This window comes from Bos indicus x Bos taurus, chromosome 7 (assembly GCF_003369695.1).
Source record: "Bos indicus x Bos taurus breed Angus x Brahman F1 hybrid chromosome 7, Bos_hybrid_MaternalHap_v2.0, whole genome shotgun sequence".
NCBI lineage: Eukaryota > Metazoa > Chordata > Mammalia > Artiodactyla > Bovidae > Bos > Bos indicus x Bos taurus.
In genome coordinates this window covers 48007872-48031121 of record NC_040082.1, presented here as the reverse complement: position 1 = coordinate 48031121, position 23250 = coordinate 48007872, and the positions used below count along the sequence as shown (strand labels likewise).

The window sequence follows — 23250 nt, the reverse complement described above, 5'->3', positions numbered from 1 at the left end:
TTCTCTGCTAAGACAGATCCATAACTCAGCCATGCAGTTATGGGTATACAGGCACATGCAGGGTTTTCATATGGGCATATGGGCACATGCAGGTTTTCAGAAGGCTGTAGTAGTTGACCTACTTTCTCCTGACTACTTCAACCCAAGTCCAATTTATTTATTTCACATTCTCTAGGTGGGATTTCCATGCTTTGGTCCTTACAATGGTTCCTTCAAGCTTCAAGTCCTTATAGATACTAATTCAAGGGTGAGGGATTTGATGAATAAATTGCTGTTCCCCCTCTATCATCTTCATGATTTTAGAGACTTAGCTTCATTCATTAGTTTACTCATTCTACAAATTACTTATTGTGGGCCAACACTGTTCTAGAGGTCAAGGGTCCCAGAGTGAGCAAAAGAAACTTGTGCCCTAAGCTCTCATGGGGCATACTCAACTCTGAAGACCTAGGTGAGAAGGCAAGGCCCGGTTCACAGCCATAGCATCTCAGAGCTGAAGGAACCTCCTCCTTTGACAGATGGGGAAACTGAGGCCCATAGAAAGAGCATGACTTGACCAAGATCATGCAGCAAGTAAGCAGAAGAGCTGAGTCTAGAATTGACTCTCAATCTAATTCTTTTTCATCACCCTCCCCTTTACCCTGGTGAGAAATCATCAGTCAGATTGTAAACTTGTCAAGGTGGATAACCTACTTGTATTCACCTGGGATCTTCTCTAAGTTACCTATCTCAGGGCCTCACAAGTAGAGGGTGCCCGGGGTTTCCTGAATTGCACTTATTTTCTATGGAGCTTCAAAGGAATAAATGCATTGATGCCACCTTTTTGGAGGACAACTTGGAAAGATATATTAACATTGAAAATGTGTATTATCCTTTGACCCAAGAACTGCATTTTTAAGAGTTTTTCCTGTAGAGACTCATGCATACGAGTAAAAGCATATGAACAAATGCAGCCATTAAAAAAGAGTGAGGAAATTCCCAGGTGGTCCAGTGGTTAGGGCTCTGTAGTTTCACTGCCAAGCACACGAGTTTAATCTCTAGTCAGGGGACTGAGATCCAAAAAGTCATGTGGCGTGGCCAAAATAACTTAAAAAATAAAATAAGAGGGACAGGAAGGAGTGGCCCTATTTATTGCTCCTTTTAGCTTACAGCCTGACTTTTCTCAAAAGAGCCCCTGATTTTCCTTAGTCCCATCCTCTCCCAGCATCTGGCCTTCCCATCCCTCCCAATGCCCAGTACCTGTGTCTTGGTTGATGCTAAAGGCAGCAAGGCCGGTGCCACCGCGCAGGAAGTACTGGAGCTCCCCGTCCAAGCCGGTGTCATCATCGTGGGCAGCCACTACCATCACTGAAGTTCCTGAGGGGCTGTTCTCCTGCACCTGGCCCTGGTGGACAAAGGAGGCAAAGCGGGGAGGGTGGAGATTCTCATTCACATCCAGGACGGTCACCTCCACGTGGCAGAGGGTCCTGCGGGCCAGGGGCTTCCCACTGTCGCTGGCCCATAGGCTCAGGTTATATCCAGCCCTCCTCTCAAAGTCCAGCTCTTTCTCCAGACTGAGTGCCCCAGTCATCGGGTTCACGTGGAAGGTCCCGTGGGCATCATCCAACAGGACATACTGTACTTCTCCCGCAGGGCCCAGGTCGGGATCAGAGGCATCCAGAAATGTTAGAATAGTCGCTGGGGGTAGATCCTCTGGGACCTTAAGCCTGCGGTGTTCTGTGATGCACTGAGGGGAGTTGTCATTGACATCTTCCAATGTGATTATCAGGTCAGTGACAGAGAAAAGCTGGTGGCCCTTCCTGGGCTGGTCCCTGGCCTCAACCTTGAGTATATACCGAGGTTCTGATTCCCGATCCAAGTGTCCTGTGACAACCATTTCTCCAGTGAGAGGATGGAGGGAGAACTTCTCTGTGGGGCTTAACAGCACGTATCGAACCCTCCCATTATCCTCTGAGTCAACATCTTTTGCTTTCAGCTCTGCAACAGTGGTTCCAACTTCTGTGTCTTCTGAGATTGTTACCTGGTACCCACCAGGAGGAAATCTGGGTGCGTTGTCATTCCAGTCTTCCACATTCACTGTCAGCAGCTTCCAGGAGGACTTCTGGGGAGTGCCCAGGTCATATACTGTTACATTGAGGACGTAGAAACTGGTGGCTTCATAGTCTAAGGGGGCAGCTACAGTGAGCAGCCCTGTTTCTAGCTCAATGTCAAAGCAACCCTCTTCATTGCCATCTGCAATCACATAGACCAGTTTTCCATTAAAGCCAGCATCAGGGTCAGTGGCTGCCAGATGGGCTAGAGGTGTGTTGAGAGGAGCACTCTCAAGGATGTCAATGGACTGTGGAAAGTGGTCCTCAAACTGAGGGGTATGATGATTGATCTGATATGCACTTAAGGAAGTGAAATCCTCATCATTGGACTCCTGATTCTGAAGCCCAATAGAGTGCAAGATGGTCTTTGTGAAATGTGTCAGTACCCCTGTCTTCTCACACTTTACAGGGACCTCAAAATGAGGGTCCTTCACTACAGTAACATTCAAAGTCATGGGTGAGGCATAATTTTTCCCATCCGAAGCTGTAATTTTCAGGGAATAGTTGATGGGTTGACCAGTAGTACGGTTCCTAAAAGAGCGTTTCAGGGATATCACGCCAGAGAAATGATTTAGATCAAAATACTCAAGTTCATTGCCTGATACAAACTCATATTTTAGGTTCAGAAGCTCATCCACATCTATAGCTGACACAGTCATTACTGATTTTCCTACTGGCCAGTCTTCGTGGATAGACCCAGTGCAGTTAACTTCCTCAAACATAGGCTTGTTGTCATTCAGATTCTTGAGCCTAAGAGAAACAGACACTTCTTTTTCCTGGCGAAATGGGGATCCCCAATCTGATGCCCGTACCCGGAAAGTGTAAATTCTATTCATGAGCTCATAGTCCATGGGTTTGGAGGTGGAGATGATCCCCAGGTAAGGGTCAATAGAAAAGGGGACAGCATTTGGACGAGTGATGGAGTAGGTGATATATCCATTCTCTCCATGATCCTGGTCTGTGGCAGTAACAGTCAGAACACTGGTGCCTGGAGGGATGTTCTCATCAAAAGTGCCATCGTAGGAGGACCTGTTGAACACTGGGGCATGATTGTTACAGTCCATGATGTCAATGACCACAGTGGTGGAGGCAAGGCCCGGTGAGGTTCTGATGCGCAGCTGGTACTGGGCTTGGTCATGGAAGTCCATGAGCTTTGTGGTGGTGATCAGCCCCGTGCGGGCATTCAGTTTAAATGCTGCACTCTCTGAGGATGGCTTTAGAACATACTTCAGGTTGGGGAAGGCTGGGGTTACTTTCACCATCACCACACGGCTGCCAGTGGGGGAAAACTCACTAAGCTGCACTCTGTATGTGGCCTTCTCAAATTTCAGGGAAGTCAGTTTGGAAGGGGGTAGGTGAAAGCCCCTGATCTGGGAGTAAACGGAAGGTCTGCTTCCAGCCCTGGCCTGCAGGCTGAGGTTGAATCCATGAGGGTGGTCCATCCAGTTGATGTCTTTGACAGAAACCACGCTGAACTCACTGCTCCGGGCATAAGATTTGATGGCTTTGAAGTTCTTTCCAGGGTCACCACCAACAATCTCCAGCGAGTCCACGTCCGCCCCTGAGCTGTTTGCATCTACCATGACAGTAGCGTAGGTGGCATCCTCGCTGCGGTCAAGCGCATCCAAGACCACCGAGGAAATGGCTGGGGGCTTCCTGAGGGCAGGCTCTACATGGATGACGAGTGCAGCCAAGTTGCCAAATCCATTGCCCTCCGAGATCTTCCGCATGCGGTCCACAGCCAGTACCTGGAGCTCATGCTTCCCTCGCCAGGTGACATTGAGCTTCCCAGCCAAGGTGACCACCCCGCTGGTAGGGTGGATGGCAAACATCTCTGACCTTGTGTTAAATGCATAATAGAACTCGGCGTTCTGGCCCAGGTCTGCATCGGTGGCACTCACCTTGCAGATGGGGCTCTTGAGGGGCATGTCCTCAGAGATGGTGACCCGGTATGAAGGTGGGGAAAAGAGGGGCTTCAGGTCATTCTGGTCCAGGATGCGGACCACCACGCGGGCCAGCGCTTCTAATTCCAGGGTCTTCTCTGTGGCTTGGATGATGAGGGTATAGCTGTCTCGCACCTCCCTGTTCAGAAGGGCCGTGTTGCTGCTCTTTGTCCTTATTCTCAGAAAGCAGAAGTTGCCCACCACATACTCCTCTGTTTTAAACACGTTGGCCACATCTCCAGAGATAATCCGGTACCTCACTGCCCATTGGGGGTTTATGAGGTAGATGCCCATTTTCTCAGAGCTTTCCACATAGGTCTTGGGAGCAGAGTTTTCATAGATGGTTGCATTATATAGGGGGTGTGTGAAGTGCCAGGCTGAGGAGATGAGGGGGTTCTCACAAGTTGTACAGTGGAACAAGAGAATGGCAAATCCCAACGAGGCAATAATCATGATGGAAGACCTCCTGAAACCCTGGGCAGAAAAAGAAAGAGTATGAGTTAGGAAAGAAATGGTTCCTACTGCTGTGGCTCTTAACTGGGGTGGTTTTGCCCCTCAGAGGACATTTGGCAATGTCTGAAGGTATTTTTTCCTTCCCAGGTGGCACTCATGGTAAAGAACCCACCTGCCAATGCAAGAAACTTAAGAGATGCAGGTTTAACCCCTGGGTAGGGAAGATCCCCTGGAGAAGGGCATGGCAACCCACTCCTATTCTTGCCTGGAGAATCCCATGGACAGAGGAGCCTGGTGGGCTACAGTCCATAGGGTCACAAAAAGCCGGACACAACCAAAGCAATGTAGCACACACAAAGATATTTTTGGCTATTTCAGCTTGTGCAGGAGGTGCTGTTGGCATTTAGTAGATAGAGGATGGGGATGCTGCCAAACAGCCTATGGTGCACGGGACAGACACCCACAGCAAGTCAGCAGTGCTGAGATTGCAAAACCTTGTGTTTGAAGAGTAACAGACTAGTTTAAGTGCTTCCTCAAGGGCACCCAGCAGATACAGCACAGTCCTTAACTGCTTCCCTCCCTTTTCCAAACCTTCAATGGTTCCCTGTGCACGCGTGCTAAGTCGCTTCAGCCGTGTCCAACTCTTTGGGACCCCATGGACTGTAGCCCGCCAGTCTCCTCTGTCCATGGGATTCTCCAGGCAAGAATACTGGAGTGGGTTGCCATTTCCTCCTCCAGGGGATCTTCCCAACCCAGAGATCAAATGTGCATCTCTTATGTCTCCTGCATTGGCAAGTGGGATCTTTACCACTGGAAAATCTTCCTCAGTGATGCTGAAATCATTCTGAACAGGTACCTAAGCTTAGCAGTCTGACACTAAATACTTCCCGCAAGACACTTCCGTCAGGGCTGAACTCTAGTTGAACTGAGCTGCATCTGCATGTGTAGGAGCTGCAAAAAAGCAAAGGGACCAGGATCGCAGGCCTGGCATCAGGCTCCTGGACCATCAGGCCTGGCTTCACTATTTACTAGCTGGGTGACTTTCTGGGCAGGTTGTTTCATGTCTATGAGCCTCGATCCCCTCTTCTGTAGAGTAGGAATAAGGATAATATCTATCTCATTTGATTGTTTGAAAATTAAGTTAAATAACAAAGGTCAATGAGCTAACAGAGTGCCTGGCACAGAGTAAGTTTTAACATAAGTGAAGTGAAGTGAAAGTCACTCAGTCGTGTCCGACTCTTGTGACCCCATGGACTGTAGCCCGCCAGGGTCCTCTGTCCATGGGATTTCCCAGGGAAGAATACTAGAGTGGATTGCCATTTCCTTCTCCAGGGAATCTTCCCAATCCAGGGATCGAACCCAGGTCTCCTGCATTTCAGGCAGATTCTTTACCATCTGAGCCACCAGGGAAGACCGTAAGTTTTAACATAATATTAGCTATTATTAGTCATAGGAATCTAAGTTTCATAAATGGAAGGGGCCTGCCCATGGCCTGACAGCTAAATAGAAACAAAGCACAAATTAATCCTGGTGAGACATCCATTGTGGTCCAGTGGTTATGAATCTGCTTTGCAATGCGGGGGACAAGGGCTCAAATTCCTGCTCAGGGAAATAAGATCCCACATGTTGCAGGGCAACTAGGCCCGAGTGCCACAACTACTGAGCCCACACATCACAGCTAGAGAGCCCGAGTATTGTAACCAAAGATCCTGCATGACGCAGCTAAGACCTGATACTGCCAAATAAGTAAATAAATATTTCATGGGGAAAAGTCCCTGGCTTAGCTACATCCTCCTCCACCAAAAGTCCCTTTGGATGGGGCCTGATTCTGGCTTGTCTTGTAATCCTGAAGAGAGAAACACCTTCTCTTCCTCCTCTGAAATGGCAGAGCTGAAGTGGTCCTGAGAGATAATGGAGCTCAGACCCGCTTCTCATGCAGAGATGGAAAAAGAGAACCCAGGTGGGAGAGGGATCTTGCCCCGAGTCACACAGTAGGTGGCCAGGTAAGAAGCAGCCCCTGGCAATTGTTGAAGTAATCACAAATGAGTGCCTCACCTCTAAGACCCACTGTTCCCCATCCTCTCCCTTACGGCTACCTCAATGGCTCATCCTTGAACTCCATCCTGGGTCAAAATATGAGACTCATCAGGGTCAAGGTTGGGGAGGGTGATGGGGGTGGGCTGAGTTTGGTTGCCAAACTGAGTCTTCTAGAAGCACGTGTGAGGTTGTGTGCACCAGGCTGGTGCCCGGCCTGACCATGGGAGTCTTGACTCTGGGGAGTTCATGGCTATCAGCCAGATGTGCCAAGCATTCCTGGAGGAAACAGGCAAGACTTGTTTTTCCAGTTGCCTTGGTCTTCAAAGGCAAGGAAGAGTTAAACGTCCAGGGCAAGGGGGAAAAAGAGAGGCTTAGATCCTTGTCTCTCTAGAGTCGAGACAACCAAAGGCAGGTTCTTTAAGACCTTGTGGGTTGCATCCCAACATGGGAAAGAGAGTGAAGGCAGAAATGGGAAAGTCAGCCTAACTTGGGATCTGAACGCCTGTGATAGAAAAGAATTTGATTATGCCTCCTCCTTCTAGGTTCCCTCCCACCATTCCTCACTTGACATCCTGTTGGTGGCGCCCTATGCCCAGCACCTCAGAAAAGAGGGGCCAGGATGGAGGCAGACTTTACACCTCGGGTCCTAAAGCTGGTGACAGAAAAAGATGTTATCTATTCCCCACCCTTCCCACCCCTTGCTGTCACCCCTCGCTTGCCACTGCAGCCAACAAGGGTCCTGGCCACAGGGAAAAGCCACACTTGCCCATCCCTGACACAATTCCTTGAAAGCAGGAAGGGGACCTCCCTCCCAATCATTCAGACCCCACTCCTTCCCCCAGGATGGCATTGCTTTTGAAGTTGAAGCTGGAGGGGGGAAATGAGTGCTTACCTGGTCCCAGGTCCACACTCAATTCGGTGGCCCAGCAAGTCCAGGATGCAGGCAGCCTCCCAGCTCCGCCCGCCCTGCTGTGGGGAACACTTCCTGTTCACCAGGTCAGCTCCCGTGGAGGGCAGGTCCCAACAAGACACTCTGCTCAGCAGCTGCAGTGGTGCCTTGCAGAGCTAGAGTTCTTAAAGTGAGCTGCAGAGAAGGGAGCAGGGATGGGGTCTCGCTGGGGCAGGGGGTAGTGGTGGTGGTGGTGGTCAAAGGGAATGATGTCAAAGGGAATGAACCCTTGGGTGGGGGTTTGGTGCCCATGGCTGTGTTCAAGATCCAGGACCCACAGACCTGGCGAGTGGTTTCCTGGGGGAAGGGCCTGTTTCTGAGACTTGTTTCTGGCACTGTGCCCAGGCAAGTGAACAGGCTTGCAGGGGGCAGGGACGTGTTCAGCTCCCTGGGCTACCCTCCCCACCCACAGCACCTAGGACCACTATTTTGAAACATCTTGTGAAAGCATAAATCAATTCTTATCACTTCCATGCTTAAAATTTTCCAGCAGCTTCCTGTAGCATTTAGATGAAATCTGACCTTGCATCATAGCCTGGAAGGCTCCCTACCACCTGGGCCCTGCCTGCATCTCAGATGATACCTTCCAGCACACCTCGTATTGTTCACCAAGCTGCAGAACAAGGGTCTTCTTTCTCTTCTGCAAACACACCAAATTTGCACTTGCTGTTTTCCTCTGTTTAAGATTCACCCATGGCTAGCTCCTTCTTGTTATCCATTTCTCAGCTCTAATGTCACCTTCTGGAGAAGGAAATGGCAACCCACTCCAGTATTCTTGCCTGGGGGATCCCATGGACAGAGGAGCCTGGAAGGTTACAGTCCATGGGATCGCAAAGAGTCGGACACAACCGAGCAACTGAGCACAGTGTCACCTTCTAACCCCCAGGTTGATGTAGCCTGCTATCTAACACCTTTTTTGATCACTTCACCCTCATTTTCTCCATGGCACATGTCACCTCCCAATATTGTTCTTATTTATTTGTTTACTGTCTCCTGGGCTCCATGAAGACAGGAGCTTTGTGTATCTTATTAATGCATGAACTCCCAGTACTTTGATCAGTGCCTGATACATAAGCAAGCTCAGTAAATACTAGTTGAAAAAAATGGAAGGATCTGGACTTTGGAAAAGCAAAGACAGAGGGAAAACTGAGAGAACCTTTAGTCAGCCTCCCTTCCTTTTTGAAGCTGGAAAATAAAGTCCCTCAAAAAGAAAGGGGCTTGCCCAAGGTCACAGGGCGAGAACCAGAGCCAGGTTCTTTCCTCCTAGTCACATTGCGAGAAAGAGAAACTGTGCTCACTTATAAATCCAACTGTTTGGGTTCAAGTCCAACTTTACCACTTGCTGACTGGATAACCTTGGGGAAGGTAACCTCTTCGAACCTCAGTTTCCTCATCTGTAAGATGGGCCTATTAAGAACAATGCTTTCCTGAGGTTTTAGGAAGATGAAACAGGATTATGTATGTTAATGTGCTTAGTATGGTGCCTGGCCCATAGAAAAGCACTCAATAAATATTAGTTACTGTTGTTTCAAAGCCAAGGCAGAATCAAAGACTGAGATTGGGGTGAGGGTGGGGTCCACTGAGCCCCCTAGAGAAGGCCCAGTCTGCTCCCCAGCGGAGCAGGAAGCTGCTGGTCCCTGGTCGAGTCTGAGCTTGCTAGCCGAGCCATAGGCTGTGCTGGGAAGCTGCGAGCAGGCACTTGTCCGGGGTGGGGCCTCAAGCTTTTGGCTCCCCAGACTCAGAGAGAAATCTGCATGTGGCTGAATGTGCACATTTTCAAGAAATCACATACACACACACTTAGGAGGCAATTTTGAATAATTGTGTGGGTACACTCTGTGTGTGCCTACTTGACAGAATAAATGGAATGGGAGTAAATAAACTGGTAGCCATGGGGCTTGTGTGTGTGCACAGGTGCGAGCAAGTGCAGATGTGGGGCTTCATGAATGGGCTCTTTTAGGATATATGTGTGAATCAACGGGGAAGGCAATGGTACCCAGCTCCAGTACTCTTGCCTGGAAAATCCCAGACGGAGGAGCCTGTTGGGCTGCAGTCCATGGGGTCGCTAAGAGTCGGACGTGACTGAGCGACTTTACTTTCACTTTTCACTTTCATACACTGGAGAAGGAAATGGCAACCCACTCCAGTGTTCTTGCCTGGAGACTCCCAGGGGCGGGGGAGCCTGGTAGGCTGCCGTCTATGGGGTCGCACAGAGTCGGATACGACTGAGGTGACTTAGCAGCAGCAGCAGTGAATCAAATTCTGTGTAACTCCCAATCCCATTTCATGCAGAAAATGATTCACAGCGCACAGCTTCTGGCTGTGTGACTTTGGGCAAGTGACTTACATTCTCTGATCCTTAGTTTCCTGACTTCATAATATCATTTTGAGAATGAAATGAATTCAAGTACATAATTACTATGGTATATGACACAATTTTCAACAAATATTACCAAGTATTATTACTTTTTAGCAACTGGCTCAGATTGTTGAGTTTGTAGGTAATGAAAACTCCTAGATGTCTTTTCACACCACCCCCAATCTGTTCCTATGCAGGCTGATCTTCTGCAATAAATGACATAGGGCTTTAATGAGACCAGGATTCATTTCTCCATGTATTTCACTCACTGCTCCAGCTTCTCAGAATCTTAATTCAAATGTTTAGCAACTTGGTGATTGTAACATCTGTGTCTTTATCCAAGTCAGTGATAAAAGTCTGAATACAACTGGCAGGAACAGTGCTCTGAGATCTAGCCCTGTTTTCTCGGTTAGCGATCTCAAGTGCAATTCTGGAATGAGTCATCTCACAATATAGAGAGGTCCCCGTCTCTGGGGGAATCCAAGCAGATTCTGGGTGGCCACCCGGGAAAGGATGTGCTACTCCAGGGGAATGATTGCCCTTGGGGACTACAAAGAGAGCTCTAAAGTCCTTTCCAACTTACATGGGCAGGTTCTTTGGTTTGTGGAATTTGGGACTTCCTCTGGCTGTGGATCAGGGTTGCACATTCACTGATGCCTATTCAGTGATCAGTGTAGTTAGCTGACCTGGCTCTTGGAAGACCTAGATCCAAAGTGACTTATTCCCTGGGAGTGTTGGTCAAGTCAGTCACCTAAGCCATCTGGACCTCCATCTTCACCTCTAAATGATGTGTGTGTCTTGGGGGAAGGGGCATGAATGGATCTGAGATTTCAGACCCCTCTGTTGCTTTCTTTTTTTCCTAATCAAGTTGTACTTGGAAACACAGCCTATAAACAGATAAAAGCAGAACTGCACTATTGAAGCAGAGCTCAAGGCCTCGGACTCTGCCTCCAGGCTTGTCCCTCATTCTCTTAGGAAGCACAGGTTTGAAAAACTAGACTGGGAGCCCCTCCAGATCTGACAAGTGGGGGCTCTGCCATCCTAACATTCTGTGTCCTGCCTGCATGTTCTGAACTGCATGGTGGGATGTGCTGTGAATCTGATGCTCTGTGACCTGTATCCATAACGGTCCACGTGCGAGGACTCAGGCGTCTAGTTCTAGGAGTTTGTAACTCTGTATTTCTGTCTCTTCCGTGGGGAAGCAGATGCACTTAGAAGAATTCAAAGCCAAATCAAGCTTCCACTAAAGACAGTCCTACCAGATTTGTTCAAAATGCCAAGCTTGTTTCTGATGATGAAATTCTTCCCCATCACCCAGGCACAAATCAGAAAATGACATTCTGCCTCATGGCCCAGCACCTTCCCTTTTCTTGGACATTAACTAATAGCCCAAGAGCACTTTTAGGAAACGCATCTGCCCTTTTACTCCTGTTTCTCAGGTGCGGTAAACTGAGATTTGCCTGGCACACCAAGGGCACCCAGAACGGGGAGGCTGAACTGATATCAGAAAGCTGAATTTCCTGAAGCTGGGCATTCTGGATTGCCTGGGCTCAGGGGAGAAGCAATGAGGGAAGATATTTTGTATAGTTTGGAGAGTCTTTCATGAGAGAAAGAGTCACTGGATTCATTCCTCTTCACTGAATGATGTCCACACTCTCCCCTCAAAAGTCTGAATATGAATGTACCATGGATTTGGGTGCTCTCAGCATTTATTTTATGACGGCCCACCCCTACCCACCGCCTCTGGCATCCAGTGTGAGGCTGGCTCTGTGGCTCTCAAAAAAGAATCCTGAGTATATTCTATTTATGACAAAGGCTGGGGAGTGGGGGAGGGTGGAGCCAGGAGTGAGAATTAGGAGGCCTTTTGCCTTTGAGCCAGATTAAAAGTGAAAGAATGTTGACATTCCAGGTACCTGCTTGTCAGGAAGTCTTTAGCTACTGAAATAATTTTTCTACTTAGTTGTATGGAGCCACTGAAGGTTTTAGAGAAGAGGCAGGACCAGAGCAGAACTATGTGCTAGGAAGAGTAATCTAATATCAAATCAAAAGGGGAATTTTCCCACTCAAGATTCCCGCTCTACAAAGTCAGACAGAGAAGAAAAAACATCGTAGCTCATCCCTTATATGTAGAATCTAAAAGGAAATGATACAAATGAACTTACTTACAAATTAAGAAGAGACTCACAGAGAAGGAATTTATGGCTGCCCCGGGGTGGGAAGGAAGGGTAGGGGGAAAGGGTGGTTTGGGAGTTTGTGATTGACATGTATACATTGCTGTATTTAAAATGGACAACAATGTCCTACTGTACAGCACAGGGAACTCTGCTCAATGTTATGTGGCAGCCTGGGTGTGAGAGGAGCTTTGGGGAGAATAGATATATGCATAGGTATGGCTGAGTCCCTTTGCTGTCCACCTAAAACTATCACAACACTGTTAATCAGCTATGGCCCAATAGAAAATAAAATGTTTTTTTTTTTTTTTTAAAAGAGGGAGAGGGTGGGAAGATTTGGGAGAATGACATTGTAACATGTAAAATATCATGTAAGAAACGAGTTACCAGTCCAGGTTCGATGCACGATACTGGATGCTTGGGGCTAGTGCACTGGGACGACCCAGAGGGATGGTATGGGGAGGGAGGAGGGAGGAGGGTTCAGGATGGGGAACACATGTATACCTGTGGTGGATTCATTTTGATGTTTGGCAAAACTAATACAATTATGTAAAGTTTAAAAATAAAATAAAATTAATTAAAAAAAAAAAAAAAAAAAAGATTCCGACTCTAGTGTGGACTGGTCTTGCACACCAGCTCTGTTGGTTTAGGTCAACTGAAATTCAGGAATTGGTAGGGAGGCTCGATTCATTTCTAAGAAACTCGAACACTTGAGTCATGTGCTAGTTTATAGGCAGCCACTGCTGAGTCCTTATGTAACAAAAACAAGTCGAAGAATTGGATACAAACAGGAAAAGGACCAGTGACATGAGCCCTGCATGGGGTGTGTGACCTTAGCAAGGCCACAGGATTTCTTCTGAGCCTCAATTTACCTGTCTGTAAAATGGCAATAATAATAGCTACTCCTACCTACTTCCCAGGGCTGGAGGAAAGACAGATAATATGACAGGTAAAAGCACAGGGAGGAAAGATGCAGAGTAACACCTTATTAGGACCAATAATGGCTTGCTAAATGGCAGCAGGAACCACCAGCAGACTGAGAAACCCAAGCCTGGAATTAAGGGGAAGAGAAATGCCTGAAAAGGAAGTTCTCATCTAGGGTATAGGTGAAATGGAGCTGAGACTTGAGGTCCCCTTCTTTATTAGTATTCTGATTATCATTATTGATGACAAAAATTATACTGTCCGGTATCTGGATGGCAATCTATACGTTTTCAAAACACATCTGCGTGCATTTTCTCACTTGGTCTTTGGAGAAAGGCTACAGTATTGGGTAGAATTGATAGCAAGAAAGTGGTCTCTGAAGTCAGATCAACCTGCTTTCAAATCCCAGCTCTATCATTCACCAATTGTGTGACCTTGGGCAGTTATTTAACCTCTCTGTTCCTGGAAAAAGGGAAATGAGAGTAGCACCTATCTCATGGAGCTAATGAGAAGGCTGCATGAGTCAATACATGGCAATTCCTAGCACAGGATACACTCAGTGTGAGTTAGTTACTGTACCAACCTCACCCTTATTGTGACACTTATTATCATTCTCATTCTGTAAATGAGGAATGGAGGCTCAGATAATTGGAGGGCTCTGCCTGGTTCACCATCTAGCAGGTGGTAGATTCAAGTACTGGCCCAGAATAGGAACCCATATTCCAAAAAGAGAGACTCAGAGGGGGCTGTAGCTGACTCTCTGGAGCAACATTCTCCAAAAGAATTTTCTACAGTGATGGAAGTGTTCTATGTCTGAGCTGTCCAGCATGGGAGCCACTAGCCCATATATTCATCTGTATGTCAGTGTTGTCCTTAAATATACTTTCTGATATTTTTTTCATGGAGGAAGGGGCATACAAAGGCTACAGTGACTAGGGCCCTCAAAGGGCATAATGTGATCCGGGAGAGTTGGACATTTGAAGGAAACAAAGGGCTTCTAGGCAACTGGATTTTAAGGAAGAAAAGGGACAAAATGGGGGATAACGGGAAAGTGTTTTGCTATTGGACCTCTTATGCCAAAGCCATTCATTTATGCATTCATTCGGTACTTACTTATTGAGGGCCTACCCTATGAAGACATTCTAGAGCAGAGAACAGGATAGATAAAGACCTTGCTCTTGTGGGGGTTGGATTCTAGTGGCAGAGAGAGAGGTTAAGAGAAAGTCTGGTGGTTAAGACTGTACTTCCAGTGCAAGAGGCATGGGTTTGATCCCTCATTGGGGAACCAAGATCACAATGTGGCCTAAATAAATAAAAGTACTTTATAAGGGACTTCCATGGCAGTCCAGTGGTTAGGACTCTATGCTTCTAGTGCAGGAGGCATAGGTTTGATCCCTGGTTGGGGAACTAAGATCCCACAAGCTGGTGACATCACCAAAAAACTGATGTGAAGGAAATTCATAGAAAGCAAGATTAGAGAGTGATGGAGGAGGTGCTATTTTTGAAAGAGTGGTCAGGGAAAGTCTACATAGCAAGGTGACATGTGAACAGAGGGAAGGCCACAAAGTCATCTTGAGAAGGACTTCCAGGCAGAAGAAGTAGGCAGTGCAAAGGCCCTGGGGCAGGAACAAGGAGATTGCAGACAGACTAGAGGGGAAAGGAGAGAGGGGTTCCTGCAGGCCAGGGAGGTAGCCCAGGGCAATTCAGGCCAAAGGGAAGACCTGTAGTGAGCGGGAGCCCGTCATGAGATCGACATGGTGGTCTATGAGGAGCCGAAGGAGAGAGGGAGGTGCTGCTGGACATAAAGTCTTAGAGCCCTTCAAGGCCATCCCATGTGGCCAGTGGGTAGTATACAGGCTGTCCCACTTCAGTTAGTTTTGTTGAGCCATAGTATATTGTTTTGTTGTTTGATGGCTTTTTACCTAATTAGTTGTTAATGTATAAACATTGGAAAGCTTCACCCCAAAATCTAGACTCCAGCTTCCGTTTTACAAAGTGGAGGGCACTGTCTGTGTTGGTCCATAGAACGGCTGGCTGGAGCTGAGTGGTGGCTGCCACCTGCAGATGGGCCCTGTGTTCTCCAGACCCCTTCCCCAAGATCTCCCAGCTTCGGAGGCTGCATCAGCTACTATTTATCTTCAAGGTAGTTTTCTATCAGAAGACACACATACTGGTACCCAGGTCTCTTTCCAAACTGTAAGGAAAATAGACTCCAGGATGGCCTCCTCTCCATGCACTGGGCCTGCTTGACCCGTGAGGCTCCCCCTATCCTGGCTGGAGAGTTCAGAGCCCCCAACACTCACTGAGCCCCAGAGAGAACAAGGGATCTCTTCCTCTTGGGACTGCCTGTATGGGTGCATGAGCTTTGCATTTGGAGCTGAAAACTCCCTAAACCAGAGGGCATCCAGGGATTAGAGGGCTGGAGGGGAGGACAAATCCTGTCCCACTTTTTCTGGCTGCTCTGTCCAGAAGGATTCATAAGTTACAAAAACCAGTTCTAGCTCAGAATGACATTGAACCTGTTTATCAGTTAGTCGTTCTGGAGACAGAGGAGGAACAGAGCACCTCCTCTAAGTTCTGTGTTTATGTCTTGGGATCCCTCAGGCACAAACTCAGCTCCGTGGGAAGGCCTGTGGAGTCTCTCCTCTTGGTGGGGCAGCCTTCGGCCAGGCAGGGACCAGGAGGCCCCCGTGTGGAGAGAAAGAGGCTGTCCTGAAGGTTAGAGTTTGGGGTGGCTCTCTGTGAGGCTGGAAGATTGTGTCCTGAAGTCAGGAGACAGACATCCCTGGAGGACTGCAAAGCTCCCTCCAGAGGGTAGAACAGATTGTAGAGGCCAGAGTGTCCCCACCACATGGGCCTCACCTGGGACAGGGGCTCTTTAGTCCTCTGTGCGTCTTGCAACTCTTGGGTCTAGTGAAACCCTTTGTCTTTCCAGAAGCTATGGATGAATTTTAAAACACATAGGCATCAAGTTCCAACAGGGGGGCCTTTGGATCACTAACTGAACCTCTGAGCCTCTGTTCTCATCTTTAAAAGAGAGATACTAATTGAATGCACCTCAGATAGTTGTTCTGAAGGCTTGACTAGGTGATTTCATATTAAACAGTTAACACAATGTTACACCTAGCAACTGCTGAATAAATATTAGCTGCTATTTTTTTAAAACTGTCATTATCATTATGGAAAGTGGACTGAGACCCGCCTGCTGCCCTGAGCCCACCCCCACTGGTTCCCACCTTCACCTTCGCAGGCGTCTCTGTGAGGTTCCCAAGCCCCGCTAGGGCACAGTGTGAGAGCTGCTAGGAGTCTAATCTCTGTTTTGTAGAGATGGGAGAATTCTGCCTGGAGAAGGGAAGTCCATAGTGTGCTGTACTAAGTCGCGCTGGACTTTGTTGGCACACCTGGAAACAGAACCCAGTCTCCTCATCTTGAGCACTTTGCACTGGCCAAGTTGCCCCCCACACCCCAACTCCTTTCCCAACCTGGGGCTCCTTAGGAACCCACAAAGCACTCATTCTACTCAGGACAGTGCAGAGAAAGGAGCCAGCCATTGGGGTCACACCTGCCTCCTGTATTGCCTCTGCTTTCTGTTTCTTTTTTTTTCCTTAATTAAAAAAATTTAGCTGCACTGCAGGGTATGCAAGATCTTAGTTCCCTAACCAGGGATTGAACCCTTGCCCCATGCAATGGAAGCACAGAGCCTTAACCACTGGACCCTTCCTCCCTCTGCTTGTCTGGAGGCCTGACTTCCTCTATCCAAGCCTCAGTTTCCCCATTTGTGAAATGGGGCTAGCAACAGTTAGCTCCATAGAGGATTTAGTGAGTTTATGCATGCAAAGCATTTAGCACATAGAAAATAATGTTAACTATTACTATCATTCATTATTATTACTATAGTTATTGGAATAGTTATAGTAATGTTATTACTGTTACCTTTGGTGTTCAAAAATATGTGTGGAATATTCTCTGTATGTATACAGATACCTGTCCATGCTCCAGGAGCCTCTTCCAGAAGTACTGTTAAACACAAACAGATACACACACATACATACACACGCTATGAGTCTCTGTGACATCTCCTGTTTCCTTGCAACAATTTGTAGCAAAGCTCACACAACAGCTTGAGCAGCATTTGAGTAATAGAAATAATTTCTGATCTTGTCACCCTTTTCCCCACAGTGGGTACAGAGAGGTCAGAGATGTGATCTGATTTAGAGTGTGAGGGGGCAAAGACGGGGTGTGAGGTGGGCAGAAGAAGATAGGCTGTGGAAACACAAGGCAGAGAATGTTGTGGACACCTCACAACCTACCTGATCTCTTGGTGTGTTGGGGTGACTCTCTGGGCCCCATCTCATGTGATTTGTCAAACGAAGCCATCCAGCATGGTTCCCCTGTCTATCCAGATACAACAAACTGCCTTCTCCAGAGTTAGTAGGCCTTGTGGCCCCCAGTGAAGTGAATTCTGTTCCTCATACTGGCTCTTTGAAGCTGCTGGGACTGAAGCTTCCCTTTCTCTTTTTTCTCTCTCTCTTTTTTTTAGTTTATTTGTTTATTTAGTTTTGGCTGCACTGGGTCTTCGTTGCTGCGAGCAGGCTTTCTCTAGTTGCGGCAAATTGGGGCTACTCTGTAGTTTCTGGCTTCTCATTGCAGTGGCTTCTCTCGTTGCAGAGCTTGGGCTCTAGAATGCACAGGCTTTAGTAGTTGTAGCTTGAGAGCTTAGTTGCCCTGAGACAGGTGGGGTCTTCCTGGACCAGAGATTGAACCCATGTTCCCTGCACTGGCAGGCTGATTCTTAACCACAGGACCACCAGGGAAGTCCCTAAGCTTCTTTGTTCCTTGTACCAAAGGTCATCTGCCGCCCATGGCCACTGCCTGCCGGGTCTGCTTGAGGGTGGGGAGGCTCCTGTTAGGGCCACAGAGTGTGGAGATCACCTGCTCAGGCTCTGATGTAAGGCGACCTGCTGTTTGAGTCGTGCTCAGCCCATTGCTGGCTGTATGACCTTGAGCAAATCTTTAACCCTGACTGAGCCTCAGTCCCTTCATACATAAACTGGAGAAGATAATCTCACTGCAGTGAGATTGCAGTTAAGACGAAGTGCCTCACACCACGGTCCCAGTGCCTTGCAGAGGAGCCCTCAGGCAATAGGGCAGTGATGAAATTATTTAGGGATGGGAGCTCCACTCCTTTGGTGCTGAGGGACCTTGGTGATGTATCAGAGGGCCTGGGAGGGGACCAAACCAGAGACCCCCTGAGCAAACCACCTCATTTCATGGGATCTCCACTTATCCGTCTGGGAATTGGTACTAGTGCCTGCTCTCCTGCCTTCCTGGGTAACCCTCCCCTGTGAAAGTGAAAGTGAAAGTGAAAGTTGCTCAGTCGTGTCTGACTCTTTACGACCCTATGGACTATATGGAATTCTCCAGGCCAGAATACTGGAGTGGGTAGCCTTTCCCTTCTCTAGGGGATCTTCCCAACCCAGGGATTGAACCCAGGTCTCCTGCAATGCAGGCACATTCTTTACCAGCTGAGCCACAAGGGAAGCCCAAGAATACTGGAGTGGGTAGCCTATCCTTTCTCCAGGGGATCTTACCGACCCAGGAGTCAAACCAGGGTCTCTTGCATTGCAGGCGGATTCTTTACCAACTGAGCTATGAGGGAACTCTCCCCTGAGCTGTTGGCAAATGATGCTCTAAAGAAGGTGAGGTTTAGGGAATAGGAAATACACAGGCCCTGATCACAGCTGACATTTACTGACTGTTTACTATAGGCCAGGCCCTTGGCATGCATTATCACTTTTAAGCTGGTTTACAGCAACCCTATAATTATGCTCATTTTGCAGAAGGGATAAATGAGACTCAGAGAGGTTACCTAAGCTCCAAGTTCACACAGCTAGCCAAGGAGGATTAAAACTCAGATCTCTGGTGCGTCTAACAGTTCCCTGGCCTGCCTCCCGGGGCCTGTGGACTGGAAGAGTGGCTGAGAGAGAGTTATATGATCCCTCCCCCACATCAAGGATCTTGTAACCATGGGTCCTCTCCCACCAGCACACAGATTCCCAGCAAAAGCTTCATCTCCAGTTCAATCACTTTCCTTCTGGCAGTGCCCAGCCCAGCTGTTTGTCTGTCCAAGTCCAATCCCCTCTGAGCAGAGCTGGTGCTGCTGCTGCTAAGTCACTTCAGTCGTGTCCGACTCTGTGTGACCCCATAGACGGCAGCCCACCAGGCTCCCCCATCCCTGGGATTCTCCAGACAAGAACAATGGAGTGGGTTGCCATTTCCTTCTCCAATGCATGAAAGTGAAAAGTGAAAGTGAAGTCGCTTAGTCGTGCCTGACTCTTAGGGACCCCATGGACTGCAGCCTACCAGGCTCCTCCGTCCGTGGGATTTTCCAGGCAAGAGTACTGGAGTGGGTTGCCATTGCCTTCTCTGCCTGAGCAGAGCAGCTCGGGACAAAGCAGAATGTAGGCAGGCCTCGGCAGGTGAGGAGCGGCGCTCTAGCAGTAGAGCAAGGCAGCTCCCTCCACTCTTTGCGGTCCTGCATGGAGCTGGCTGAACCTGACTGTAGAGCTAGGGTCAACAGAGGGGTTAGGGATGATGCGGTAGCATCAAGGTGCTTACTAATGAGATGCAAATGAGCCTCTGTCAGGGACTCCAGCTCAAGCGCTGGGGCTCTGTCCACACCGACTCCCTGGTAAGTGTTCTCCGCCCAGCTATCTGTGGACCCGAAACTCAACAGGACCACTGGGTCAGTTGTGTTCTCACCAGAGAGGGCTGGCCATTGAATTAAACCAGGGATTATATTTTGGGAATTCCCTAAGGGGATGGGTGTAGGGGTTACAAATACATATTTCAAGCTCCACCCCAGATCTACTGAATTAAAATTCTTAAGGATGGGGCTCAGGAATAGATGTTTAACAAGTTCCTGGGGTGGTTTTTGTACGACTGGTGTTTGGGATCCATTGACCATGGTAATCCCGTTCTTTAAGATCCTGTGTTAGTATCCCATCTATGGGCCTCTTCTAGCCCCAGTGAAGAGGGGGTTAGGGAAGTTAGGAAAAGACCAAAGTCTCGATGACTTTTAGGCTAGACAAGTGCTTCTCAAATGTCAGTGTAATAAAAATTACAGCCTCATCCTTAAGAAGGCTGATTTCGTTGGGCTGTGGAACTCGGAGGGCTTCTCTCCCGTAGGTGGGGACCACTGGCTCCCAGGCAAAGCAGGAGCAAGATTATCTCTAAAGTCAAATAGAAGAGCGAACAAGACCAAACAGGAGAGTGAAACAACAGATCTGCTTCCTGTGCCCTTCACCTAAAAGTCTCTGAGTGCAAATCTCTCCGCTCATTAGCATCTCAAACCCCAGAGACAACTGTTTTTAATTCTTGCCAACAGGTCTATCTCCCAGATAGAGACACAGCCCCATGAACCATGTTCTCCTTGCGGTGAATAAAACTGAACTTAAAATCAGTGGATTCCATCCACACAGGCATACTCATGGCCCAACAATTTCCATCTTCTGCATTTGCACAGCAGTATTGTGTACGTATGTTCACCAAAGATTCACACGAGAATATTCAGAGCAGCATTATTTATAATAACCCTCTGCTGGAAACAGCCTGAATGACCACCAAGAGCAGATGGATAAGTAAGCTGTGGCTTGGTCATACAGCAGAATACTCTATAGAAAAGAAAATGAAAATATTGTTCTAGATAACAACACGGATGAATCCCCCTCACGTAATGTGGGGGTGAAAACAGCCATATACAAAAGAGTACATATTGTGCTAGTCCAACTGTATAAAACTTTCAAACAGCCAAAACTCATCTATGGATTACATTAAGATAAAGTTACCTTGGGCGGGAGAAGAGGGCTAGTTAGCAACTGGACAGGACACAGAGAAGGTTTCTGGAATTGGTAGTAATGTTCTGTTTTTTTATCTGGAAGCTGATTAGTTTCTGGAAAGTTCACTGAGCTGCACACTTGTGATCCATGCCTTTTTCTGTTTTCTTATTATACTTAATTTAAAGGTTTTCTAAAAGTACTAGTAAAGGAGCTCAAAGAAGACTTTTAATAAAAGAAAAATAATTTAACTAATAAAAGGGAACTCCAGGTGACTTCTGACTATAGCAGATTAAATGGGATTTCATGACTGTGGGATCATGGACTCTTCCTTTCCCAGGAACCAGGAAGGAGACAATTCTCAGAACCTGAGAGCTCGGGCACCATGCCAGGACATACCAGGGCTGTGGAAAACCAGTGCCTCAGCAGTTCCCTATCCCCACCTCCACATGGCCTGCCCTCCCTAGAACCGCAAGGACAATGACAGCCCATTTTGTACTGGGTTCCCAGGTTCAACTGAGCTCACAGTTCATTAGGGCTTGCTTCATGCAGCATTTTTCTGTCCTCAGAGCAGGTTTCTGGACCGTGTTCTTCTTATATCTTCTGAAAGACCCTACATGTAGAGCAAGAAATATTTCCATTTTATAGATGGGGAGGTTGAGGCCCTAAGATAGGGATCAAAAGACTTGTCTAAAGCTAGCAAGAGCTAGCAAGCAGCCCGGCCAGGACTTAAACACGAGGCTTCAGATGAAAAATCCAACACTCCCTTGGCTACACCACAGATGGATTCTTCCAAGTAAAGCAATGCTAAGTATCTGTGAGCATTAGTGAGCAATCACTTAGTGAGCACTGTCCCTGAGAGTCCTTCAGTAACCCAAGGAAGTAGGTACTATCATTTCATGCATATTTTACAAATGAAAAAGCTCAAAGATCAGAAAGTCTAAGTGCCTTATCCAAGATCAGTGTCCATTAAGTGTGGGGCATGGATTGGAAGAAATGGTCTGAGTTGAGACCAAGTTCTGAACCACTAGTCCAACGGTTCCCAAACCCAACTGGAGTTCCCTTGGAGCTTGTAAAAATACAGATCCCCTGGCTTCACCCCCAGACCACACATTCCGATGATGTGGACTCAGGATGCAGCTGAGAAATCCATATTTTTTAAAAACAGCCCTAGCCATTTGGGATGCTCAGCTCTAAACAATGCTTCCACTGAAATATGACAGTAAAAACAAAATAATTTAAATGTAAAACTTCATTTAGCAACTTCTAAATAGCTCATGGAAACTCTCTAATAATTAGAGTCCTCCTATCGATGGTATATAAGCCCTCAAGAATATATTTGAGACCAGCCCGTCTGACTGGATGATAGCTATGCTTAGGGTTGCGGGGCAGTGACTGACAAGGAGTATCTGGAGGGCTCTAGTGGGGACAGGGTGGTGTCTGCTTTTTGCTCTGGATCCTGGTTAGCCACTGTTTGCATTCACTTGGTAAAAATTCATCAAGCTATAACTTGCAATTAATGCATCTTCTTTTTAAATGTTTGTGAAAAGGAAAAAAAAAAAATCAGGCTGACCATCCATCAGAGACACTGTAGGAGCAATCTTTACATAGAGTACAGATTTGTATAAAAAATCCAATAGAGTTCTTCTAATTATATGCTGTGATTCATAGGGTCGCAAAGAGTCGGACACGACTGAGCGACTGAACTGAACTGAACTGAAGAGTTTGATATTCTAGGATTTGAATGTCCCACAATGCTCTGATTCTCTAAGTCAGTTCCAATATTGCAGAAGCCCCCAAATCTGTAATAGTAGCTAACGTTTAGTGAGCTCTTAGTATGCGCTGACTGCTATGCTAAGATCTTAAGAGCTTTGTATGGATCAACTCACAGCAACTCTGTGAGGTGGATAGCTTTATCCACCCCAAACCCCTCAGAAACATGAAATGATGGGTTCAAGGTCACAGAGCTGGAAAGCAGCAAATCCAGGACCAGAACTCAAGTGCCCTGGCTCCAGAGCTGGTGTGCCAACCATGGCGCCATACTGGCATCAAGGCTGAGTGTTTAAGTATCCCAGTGATGCGTTTTGTGCCGTATAGCCTTGCATTTGCTGGGAGGACCCAGAGAGAAGGGGGTGCTGCAGGCACAAACAGCAGCTCTCAGCTGGGACACGTGAGCACACACGGGCCAACACGCACACACATGCTGACGTTACCCCACAGCTGGCATGTGCAGTCCTGCTCAACTGGCACCGAGGCCAACTGCTGTGGGTGCTGGAACTGAACGGGAACTGGGAACAGGAGAGCTCTGCGTCGCTGTTCCCTGCCCCCCGGCCAGGGGACGGGCAGTTGTCGTTTACCTGCCACTCCAGGTCACCTGGCAGGGGCCCGCACCAGTTTCAGGAACGGAGAAGGACTCCGCAGTGGGGTGGGGTGGGCAGAGGAGACATTTCTCTCTTCTGCAGGCTCCAAACTGGAAACTGCTTGAGGCATCA

General features: G+C 47.7%; 1 protein-coding gene across 1 annotated transcript in view; it reads right to left on the bottom strand.

The window, feature by feature from the left end:
* Positions 1-23250, bottom strand: part of FAT2 (FAT atypical cadherin 2) — a 99106-nt gene that overhangs the window by 71320 nt on the left and 4536 nt on the right. The window contains exon 2 of the mRNA XM_027545907.1: positions 1237-4504. Coding sequence (XP_027401708.1) covers positions 1237-4483 — 3247 coding nt within the window. The 5' untranslated portion in view covers positions 4484-4504. The remainder of the gene's footprint in view (positions 1-1236; positions 4505-23250) is intronic.